General features: G+C 45.1%; 1 protein-coding gene across 1 annotated transcript; it reads right to left on the bottom strand.

Annotated features, from left to right (window-relative positions):
* Positions 1-6140: 6140 nt before the first annotated feature.
* On the bottom strand, positions 6141-7592 carry LOC138906428 (uncharacterized). The gene is made up of 2 exons (XM_070195159.1): positions 7097-7592; positions 6141-6496 (listed from the first exon to the last, which is right to left on the bottom strand). The coding sequence occupies exons 1-2, from the start codon at positions 7590-7592 to the stop codon at positions 6141-6143; spliced, it is 852 nt and encodes a 283-aa protein (XP_070051260.1).
* Positions 7593-10875: the final 3283 nt, after the last annotated feature.

The raw sequence follows: 10875 nt of genomic DNA, 5'->3' as shown, positions 1-10875 counted from the left end.
AAATAGGCAACTCAAACAGTAAAGTGAAGCATATCCGAGCAGTGTAAACAATATAACTCTGCTATCTCTACATGCCAATGCACATGTTGTATGTGATGCACCATGTTGTCAGCCTCATGTGCTCACACTCTCGAATGCTCAACCACTCGGTACTATACATGGCCCATACGGCCCAGGGAATATCCATCCCAAAACATATACATCACTGACTATAAGTTACCCAGTACCGAGGAAGGCCAATCCAGCCCTGTGGAGAAGACCCATCTCCAGGTATCAAGTACTTCGGACAAGATCCATGTCCAAGGAAGATCCATCCCTCAATAATATCAACCGCGCTCACTAGGGGTGTGTACATGTCACGGCCCAACTCCATGTCAGGCCGTGATGCCGTCCAGCACTGTTGCTGGACAAGCCAACAGTGAACAACTTAGTGATCTCCCATTTTTGTTTTGTTAAGCAATTCCAACATTTAGCTTTACTTACATTTAAAGCATTTGATAAATAACAGATTCTTAAGGCAAACAAACGGAAACATCTAAAAGCTGTTATAACTATGGAACTACAACCCAAAAAGCAAAGTCTACTAATACGTGCCAGGATCTAGTGTCACAAGTGTGTGGGCAACTAGTAGAATATACAAAAAATGACTATCATACTGTCTGAAACAGAATAGACAGATAAAAACAAAAGAGAAACTTTGGCATGCTGCTGAACGGCTCAGAAGGGGGCAACTCACCGTGAAATCTCGGTCCAAGATCAGGTGTGCGTGCCGGGCGGGTAACTAGATGCACCAGCCTCAGATCCTGTATAATTAAGTACATAAGCATAGTATGAGTACATAAACACTATGTACTCAGTAAGTATCCCACCTAACCTCGAAGAAGTAGTGACGAGGGATCGACTTGACACTTACTAGGGCCAATAATAATGTAAGTAAAGTGTTATGCTAAGTATAGATATCATGAAAAATTCTGACCGTTCAATAATGGGAAGAGATAAGCACTTCTTTCAAAAATTAAAATTTCAATTTCGGTCATAGCATTTAACTACTTACATTTCAAGGCAGTTAAGCAGTATAAACCACGGAGAGTTCCAAATAATTAACATGCACAATTATGCCGAGGTCGTACGGCACGGTCCAACATAATATTAAATTGTGCACTGCCGGAGGGTCGAACAACGTGAACCATAGATGCATCTATTTACTACCAAGGCGCTCGACCCGATCCACAAATAGCAATTATTTTTAAGGAAACACGAATTCTCATTTTTTACAATCAAGTATTCTAATAAACTCTTTAAATAGGTGAACTTAGCCTTTTATTCTAATTCTTTTGTCAAATTCTAACATGATTCGAGTAATTGAATTAGCAAATCAGGGCACAAACATTTCAAATAAGGTATGATACGGTTCCTAAACTACCCGGACAATAGCACAATAGTAGCTACGTACGGACTCTCGTCACCTCGTACGTACGTAGCCCCCACATATAGGTACACACATTTATTTAATTCACCTATGAGGTTAATTCCCTCTTATAAGGTTAGAAAGGAGACTTACCTCGCCTCAAAGCCTACTTCCTAATTCAAGAACGCGCTCAAACCTCCAAATTGGATGCCAAATGACTCGAAGCTAGTCAAACATTACATAAACTAATCAATCTATGCTCAAAAGTTCATAATTTCACCATTTAAGTGATTACCCAACCTAAATTGCAAGATTCCTAAAATTCACTCCCGGGCCCACATGCTCGGATTCCGGAAATATTTAAAGAAGATTGTTACCCTTAACCTTAGGAACATAAATATACGATTTTTACTGAATTCCATAACAAATTTCGTGGTTAAATCTCATTTTTATCAAAAACCTAGGTTTTCACCTAAATCCATGATTTTCACTAATTAATATGTTATAATCTACCCATAAACTATGTATTTAACTCACATTAAGTAGAAATTACTTAACTTACAAAGCTAGGTTGAAATTCCCTCCTTCAAAACTCTCAAATCGCCCAAGAGTGAGAGAAAATGTGATAAAAATGGCCTAAGTCCGTATTAAATGAGCCCTCACTGCCCAGCGACTTTCGCACCTGCGGTGCTTTGGGCCGTAGCTGCGGTCCCGCACCTGCAAAAAATGCCTTGCAGGTGCGCCTTTCCCTCATCTGGCGAGGTTCCGCATCTGCGGACAAGAAGGGCTGCTTCTGTGAGCCTAGCCGCACCTGCGACCTCGTCTCTCGCACCTGCGCTCACGCAGGTGCGCCCAGTCTTCTGCATCTATGGATTCTTGTCTGCCCTCCATTTCTCCCTTCTGCGGCTCTTGGCTTGCACCTGCGAGCCCACATCCGCGGCTGACCAAGCGCATGTGCGATTATGACAGATCTGGGAGCTTCAGTTGTTGCTCCAAGCTCCCAACTTGGTCCGAGCCTTGTCTGATTGACACTCGGGGTCCCCGGGTCCCCGCCCAAACCTACCAGCAAGTTTAGAATCATAAAACGGACTCGCTCGAACTCTCGGAATGCCCGAAACAACATTAAAACTAAGAATCACACCCAAAAACTAATTGAATCAAACTTATGAACTTCAAGTTCTTCTATTCACTCAAAATGCGCCGAAACGTACTTAGATTACTTGGATTGACACCAAACTTTGCGTGCAAGTCTTAAATTAAATTACGGAGCTATTCCCGGTCTCAGAATTCTGTTTGGACCTCGATAACACCAAAATCCACTCCAAACCAAATTTAAAGAACTTCTAAAACCTTCAAGAACTAACTTTCACTATTAGGCGCTAAAACGCTCTTGGGTCATCCAAAAATCAATCCGAACATACGCCCAAGTCCGAAATCACCATACGAACCTGTTGGAACCGTCAAATCACGATTTCGAGGCCGTTTACTCAAAATATTGACCGAAGTCAAACTTGGCCTTTTCAAGCCAACCTTAAGGAACCAAGTGTTCCGATTTCAACCCAAACTCTTCTAAATCTCGAATCAACCATCCCCGCAAGTCATAAATTGGTAAAAGCAAGTACGGGAAGTCTTATTTAGGGGAATGAGATTCTAGCAAGTAAAACGACCGGTCGGGTAATTACATTCTCCACCTCTTAAACAAACGTTCGTCCTCGAACGGGTTTAGATTCATACCTGGAGTGCTGAATAAGTGTGGATATCTGCTCCGCATGTCCTCCTCGGACTCCCAAATCGCCTCCTCGACTGGTTGGCCCCTCCACTGAACCTTTACCGCGGAAATCCTCTTGGATCTCAACTCGCGGCCCTGTCTAGCAACAATAGCAACTGGCTCCTCTTCATAACCCAAGCTCTTATCTAACTGAATAGTGCTGAAATCTAACACATGTGACAAGTCGGCATGATATCTCCGGAGCATAGACACGTGAAAAACTGGATGAACCCCTGATAGGCTGGGATGTAAATCAAGCTCATATGCAACCTCCCCAACTCGCCTCAACACCTCAAATGGGCCTATAAACCTTGGGCTCAACTTGCCCTTCTTTCTAAATCTCATAATACCCTTCATCGGTGAGACCTTCAAGAGAACCTTCTCACCGACCATAAATGATACATCGCGTGCCTTCTGATCAGTGTAACTCTTCTGTCTGGACTGTGCTCTGCGAAGTCGCTCCTGAATCAACTTTACCTTTTCCAAGGAATCCTTTACCATATCAGTACCATATAACCTAGCCTCTCCGGGATCAAACCACCCGATGGGAGAACGACATCGCCGACCATATAAAGCCTCAAATGGAGCAATCTCGATGCTGGACTGATAACTGTTGTTGTAAGCAAACTTGGCCAAAGGCAAGAACTGCTCCCACTGTCCCCCAAAGTCAATCATACATGCTCTCAGCATGTCCTCCAATATCTGAACTGTCCGCTCTGACTGGCCGTCGGTTTGTGGATGAAATGCTGTGCTGAGCTCTACACGGGTCCCCAACTCACTTTGTACGGCTCTACAGAAATGTGAAGTGAACTGAGGGCCTCTATCTGATATGATGGAAACAGGCACACCGTGCAACCGAACTATCTCCCTAATATAAATCTGGGCCAACTTCTCTGAAGTATATGTAGTCACAACTGGAATGAAGTGTGCCGACTTGGTCAACCTATCGACAATGACCCAAACTGCATCAAACTTCCGCAAGGTCCGCGGTAAACCAACCACGAAGTCCATAGTAATGCGCTCCCATTTCCACTCAGGTATAGTCAGTTGCTGAAGTAGGCCACCTAGCCTCTAGTGTTCATACTTGACCTGCTGGCAATTTAGACACCTAGCCATATACTCAACTATGTCTTTCTTCATCCGCCGCCACTAATAGTGCTGTCTCAGGTCACGATACATCTTCGTAGCACCTGTATGAATAGAATACCGAGAACTGTGTGCCTCCTCTAGAATCCTCTCTCTCAAGCCATTGACATTAGGAACACATAGACGAACCTGGAGTCGCAGAACACCATCCTCTCTTATAGAAACCTCCTTGGCACTAACCTATAGTACCGTCTCTCTAAGAACTGCCAAATGCGGATCACCAAACTGTCGAGCCTTGATCTGCCCCAATAGTGAAGACTGGGCAACAACACATGCAAGAACCCGGCTGGGCTCTGAAATAGCCAACCTTACAAGTCTGTTAGCCAAGGACTGAATGTCCAAAGCTAGTGGCCTCTCCCCTACTGAAATGAATGAAAGCTACCCATACTCTCCGCCTTTCTGCTTAAGGCATCCACGACCACATTTGCCTTGCCCGGATGATAAAGAATGGTGATATCATAATCCTTCAGTAACTCGAGCCATCTATGCTGCCTCAAATTGAGATCCCTTCGCTTGAACAAATGCTGTAAGCTGCGATGATCAGTATAAAACTCACATGACACCCCATACAGATAATGCCTCCATATCTTAAGAGCATTAACAATCACGTCTAACTCTAGATTGTGCACAGGGTAATTCTTCTCATGAATCTTCAGCTGACGCGAAGTATATGCAATAACTTGCCCCTCCTGCATCAATACACAACCCAAGCCAACGCGTGAAGCGTCGCAATATACCGTATACATCCCCGAACCGGAAGGCAACACTAGAACCGTTGTTGTAGTTAATGCTGTCTTGAGCTTCTAGAAGCTCGCCTCACAATCATCGGACCAACGGAACGGAGCACCCCTTTGGGTCAATCTAGTCAGAGGTGCTGCAATGGATTAGAAACCCTGCACAAACCGGCGATAATAACCTGCTAACCCTAGGAAACTCTTGATCTCGGTCACCAAAGCTGGACGAGGCCAACTCTGACATGCCTCAATCTTCTTGGGATCCACCTTAATACCTTCTCCTGATACAATATGCCCCAAGAATGCCACAGACTCTAGCCAAAACTCACACTTGGAGAACTTAGCATATAGCTTCTGTTCTCGCAAGGTCTGAAGTACCACTCTCAAATGCTGCTCGTGCTCCCCCAGGCTACGTGAGTAAATCAAGATGTCATCAATGAAGACAATAACAAAGGAATCAATATAAGGCCTGAACACCTGATTCATTATATCTATAAACACCGCTGGGGCAATAGTCAAGCCGAAGGACATCACTAGAAACTCATAATGGCCATATCTAGTACGGAAGGCCATCTTTGGAACATCTGAGTCCTGAATCTTAAACTGATGGTACCCTGACCTCAAGTCAATTTTAGAGAACACCCTAGCACCCTGCAACTGGTCAAAAAAAAAAATCATCGATACGCGGCAACGGATACTTGTTCTTGATGGTAACCTTGTTCAACTAGCGGTAATCAATGCACATCTGTATAGTCCCATCTTTCTTCTTCACAATTAACACTGGTGCACCATAATGTGATACACTTGGTCTCACAAACCCCTTTGCTAACAACTCCTCATGTTGTTCCTTCAACTTCTTCAACTCTTTCGGAACCATACGTTGCGGTGGGATAGATATAGGTTGGGTGCCTGGAGCCAAATCAATACAGAAATCAATATCACAATCTGGCGGCATGCCTGGAAGGTCAAAAGGAAACACATCGGCGAACTCCCGGACTACTGGCACTGAATCAATCATCGGAGACTTTGTGGTGGTGTCCCAAACATAAGCTAGATAAGCCAAACAACCCTTCTCGACCATATGTCAAGCCTTCAGAAAAGAGATGACCCGAATAGCTGTACTAACCGAGGAACCCTTCCACTCCAATCTCGGTAATTCTAGAATCGCTAAGGTAATAGTCTTGGCATGACAATCAATGATGGCGTGATGTGGGGATAACCAGTCCATGTCCAGGATGACCTTAGAGTCGATCATATCAAGCAACAGAAGGTCCGATATAGTCTCGTAACCACAGAATACGACCACACAAGACCGGTAGATCCGATCCACAACCACAGAATCGCCCACAAGAGTGGACACATAAACATGAGTACCCAAGGACTCATAAGGAATATCCAGAAAATGAGCAAATAGAGAAGACACATAAGAATAGATAGACCCTGTATCAAATAACACCGAAGCATCCCTGCTGCATACAGAAATAATGCATGTGATCACGGCATCTGAGGCTAATGTATTAGTCTAGCCGAAAAAAACATAGAATCTGGATGGAGCACTGGCGGGCTGGCCTCCGCCTGACTAAACAGTAGATGACTGGCCTCTCCCTCTAGGACGGCCCCTGCCAGCCTGCCCTCCGCCTCTAGGTGGCGGGATAGCCGATGCTGTAATCATGGGCTGCTTACCCTGCTGCACAGCCTTACCCCGAAGCCTGGGGCAAAATCTCCTCATGTGACCGAGATCTCCGCACTCGAAACAACCCCTCAGTGTGGCGATCTGCTGCCTGGATGTCTGATCCTAATGGCCTATAGACCTACTGGAAGAAGCTTGAATAGCCGGTGGGCGGTATGAACTCTTCGGCATGGCACTAAGATGGGAGCTGGAAGAACCCTGGTGACCTGAGCCTACTGGAAGAACCCTGGAGGGCTGGTAGGTGGTAAGAACTCTATAGTGTGGCGCAGAAATAGGGGTGCGCTGGAGCACCTCGAGGAGGTGGTGGTGATGAATATGGGGCCTGCTAGACTGACCCCTCCCAAATTGACCTCTGCCCCTAGCCGCGGCACTTCTAAAGTCTCCAGAGAAACGTGACCTCTTGTCCTGCTGCATCTTCTCTCTCCCTCTCTGACGGTAGCCCTCAATCCTCCGAGCAATCTCCACTACCAGCTGATAAGAAGTCCCCATCTCAACCTCTTGGGCTATATTGGCCCTAATACTGGAGTGCAGCCCCTCAACAAACCTCCACACTCTCTCTGCATCCGTAGGAAGTATCATAAGTGCATGGCGAGACAACTCAGAAAACCTCGCCTCATAGTCGGTCACTGACATCTGACCCTGCTCAAGGTGCTCAAGCTGATACCGCAACTCTTCCCTCTCCGAGAGTGGAATATACCTATCCAGGAAAAGTTGTGTGAACTGGCTCCAAGTCGTAGGAGGAGAACCCGCTGGTCTGCCAAGAAGATAAGACTGCCACCATCTATGGGCCCTGCCCTCCAGTTGGAAAGTAGTAAAGTCAACCCCATGAGACTCCAGTATCCTCATGTTGTGCAGTGTGTCCCTGCACCTGTCAATGAAATCCTGGGCATCCTCATGGCGCTCGCCTCTGAAGATAGGAGGGTGTAGCCTAGTCCATCTGTCCAATAATTTATGCGGATCGCTGTCCGCAGCCGATCTAGGCTCAGGTGCCACTACTGCAACTGGCTGGGGCCCCGTCCGCGTATAGTGTACCTAGAGTCTGATACACTGCAGCTGCATGACCAGGAGCCTAAGTAGTAGGGGTCTGTGCTCCCCCTCTTGCCCGAGATATGGCTGGGTCTGTTGGAAATAAACCATCCTAGGTCATAGAATCCATGAACCGCAGCATACAGCCCATGATCTCCTGAAATCCCGGTGTTGTTATGAAATCTACCGGGGCTGGCTCTGCTGCGGGCACCTCGCCCTGCTCCTCCACAATGGGATCCTCCACTGGATCCGCTGGTGGTGCTACTGGGGTAGCTCTGGTATGCCTTCGTCCCCTACCTCGGGCTGGTACCCTCCCCCAGCCTCTGCCTCGGCCTCTAGCAATGGGGGGAGCAGCCCTTCCCGGGTCTGGAACGTCCATCGTACGCGTCCTCACCATCTGTGAGAATAGAAGAAGGAAATTTATATATCAACTGCACGATAGGAGATGAATAATGAGTATTTTCCTAATACCCCATAACCTCTCGAAGATAAGTACAGACGTCTTCGCACCGATCCGCAAGACTCTACTAGGCTTGCCCATAACCTATGAGACCTACGTGAACCTAGTGCTCTGATACCATGTTGTCACGACCCAACTCCATGTCAGGCCGTGATGGCGTCCAGTGCTGTTGCTGGACAAGCCAACAGTGAACAACTTAGTGATTTCCTATTTTTGTTTGTTAAGCAATTCCAACATCTAGCTTTACTTACATTTAAAGCATTTGATAAATAACGTATTTTTAAGGCAAACAAAGAGAAACATCTAAAAACAGTTATAACTATTGAACTACAACCCAAAAATCAAAGTATACTAATACATGCTAGGATCTAGTGTCACAAGTGTGTGGACAACTAGTAGAATATACAAAAGATGACTATCCTACTATCTGAAACAGAATAGACAGATAAAAACAAAAGAGAAACTCCGGCATGCTGCTGAACGGCTCAGAAGGGGGCAGCTCACTGTGAAGTCTCGGTCCAAGATCAGGTGTGCGTGCCGGGTGGGTAACTAGATGCACTAGCCTCAGATCCTATACAATTAAGTACAGAAGCGTAGTATGAGTAGATAAACAATATGTACCCAGTAAGTATCCCGCTTAACCTCGAAGAAGTAGTGACGAGGGGTCGACTTGACACTTACTAGGGCCAATAATAATGTAATTAAAGTGTTATGCTAAGTATAGATATCATGAAAAATTCTGACAGTTCAATAACGGGAAGAGATAAGCACTTCTTTCAAAAATTAAAATTTCAATTTCGGTCATATCATTTAACCACTTACATTTCAAGGCATTTAAGCAATATAAATCACTGAGAGTTCCAAATAATTAACATGCGCAATTATGCCGAGGTCGTACGGCCCGGTCCAACATAATATTAAATTGTGCACTGTCGGAGGGTCGAACGACGCGAACCATAGATGCATCTATTTACTACCGAGGCGCTCGGCCCGATCCACAAATAGCAATTATTTTTAAGGAATTACGAATTCTCATTTTTTACAATCAAGTATTCTAATAAACTCTTTAAATAGGTGAACTTAGCCTTTTATTCGAATTCTTTTGTCAAAATCTAACATGATTCGAGTAATTGAATTAGCAAGTAAGCGCACAAACATTTCGAATAAGGTATGATACGGTTCCTAAACTACCCGGATAATAGCACAATAGTAGCTACGTACGGACTCTCGTCACCTCGTACGTACGTAGCCCCCACAAATAGGTACACACATTATTTAATTCACCTATGGGATTTATTCTTTCTTACATGGTTAGAAAAGAGACTTACCTCGCCTCAAAGCCTACTTCCTAATTCAAGAACGCGTTCAAACCTCCAAATTTGACGCCAAACGACTCGAAGCAAGTCAAACATTACATAAACTAATCAATCTATGGTCAAAAGTTCATAATTTCACCATTTAAGTCATTACCCAACCTAAATTGCAAGATTCCTAAAATTTACCCCCGGGCCCAACTGCTCGGATTCCAGAAATGTTTAAAGAAGGTTGTTACCCATAACCTTAGGAACATAAATATATGATTTTTACTAAATTCCATAACAAATTTCATGGTTAAATCTTATTTTTTATCAAAAACCTAGGTTTTCACCTAAACCCATAATTTTCACTAATTTATATGTTAGAATCTACCTATAAACTATGTATTTAGCTCACATTAAGTAGAAATTACTTACCTCACAAAGCTATGTCGCAATACCCTCCTTCAAAGCTCTCAAATCGCCCAAGAATGATAGAAAATGTGATAAAAATGGCCTAAGTTCGTATTAAATGAGCCCTCACTGCCCAGCGACTTTCACACCTGCGGGGCTTTGGGCTGCACCTGCATTCCCGCACTTGCGGCAAATGCCTCGCAGGTGCGCCTTTCCCTCATCTGGTCAGGCTCCGCATCTACGGATAAGAAGGGCCGCTTCTGCGAGCCTAGCCACACCTGCGACCATGTCTCTCGCATCTGCGCTCACGCATGTGCGCCCAGTCTTCCGCATCTACGGATTCTGGGATGCCTTCCATTTCTCACTTCTGCGGCTCGTGGCTCGCACCTGTGGCTGACCAAGCGCAGGTGCGATTATGACAGATCTGGGAGCTTCAGCTGTTGCTCCAAGATCCCAACTTTGTCCGAGCCTCGTCCGATTAACACTCGGGGCCCCCGGGGCTCCGCCCGAACATACCAACAAGTTTAGAATCATAAAATGGACTCGCTCGAACTCTCGGAACTCCCGAAACAACATTAAAACTAAGAATCACATCCCAAAACCAATTGAATCAAACTTATGAACTTCAAATTCTTCTATTCACTCAAAATGCGCCGAAACGTACTTAGACTACTCGGATTGACACCAAACTTTGCGTGCAAGTCTTAAATTACATTACAGAGCTATTCCTTGTCTCGGAATTCCATTTGGACCTCGGTAACACCAAAATCCACTCCAAACCAAATTTAAAGAACCTTCAAGGACCAACTTTCACTATTAGGCGCCAAAACGCTCCCGGGTCATCCAAAACTCAATCCGAACATACGCCCAAGTCCGAAATCACCATACGAACCTGTTGGAACCGTCAAATCCCGATTCTAAGGTCGTTTACTCA

The sequence above is a fragment of the Nicotiana tomentosiformis genome, chromosome 1 (genome assembly GCF_000390325.3).
Source record: "Nicotiana tomentosiformis chromosome 1, ASM39032v3, whole genome shotgun sequence".
NCBI classification, from domain to species: domain Eukaryota; kingdom Viridiplantae; phylum Streptophyta; class Magnoliopsida; order Solanales; family Solanaceae; genus Nicotiana; species Nicotiana tomentosiformis.
Note: the sequence above shows the minus strand (reverse complement) of the source record. Positions and strands in the feature narration are given on the sequence as shown.

Bases quoted from the DNA above. Each gene is read 5' to 3' on its own strand.
- LOC138906428 (XM_070195159.1), bottom strand. From the start codon at position 7,592: ATGAGGATACTGGAGTCTCATGGGGTTGACTTTACTACTTTCCAACTG. The intron at 6,497-7,096 runs GTCAATTTGGGA...TATTTGATACAG, and splicing joins TGCCGCGGCTAGGGGCAGAG to GGTCTATCTATTCTTATGTG.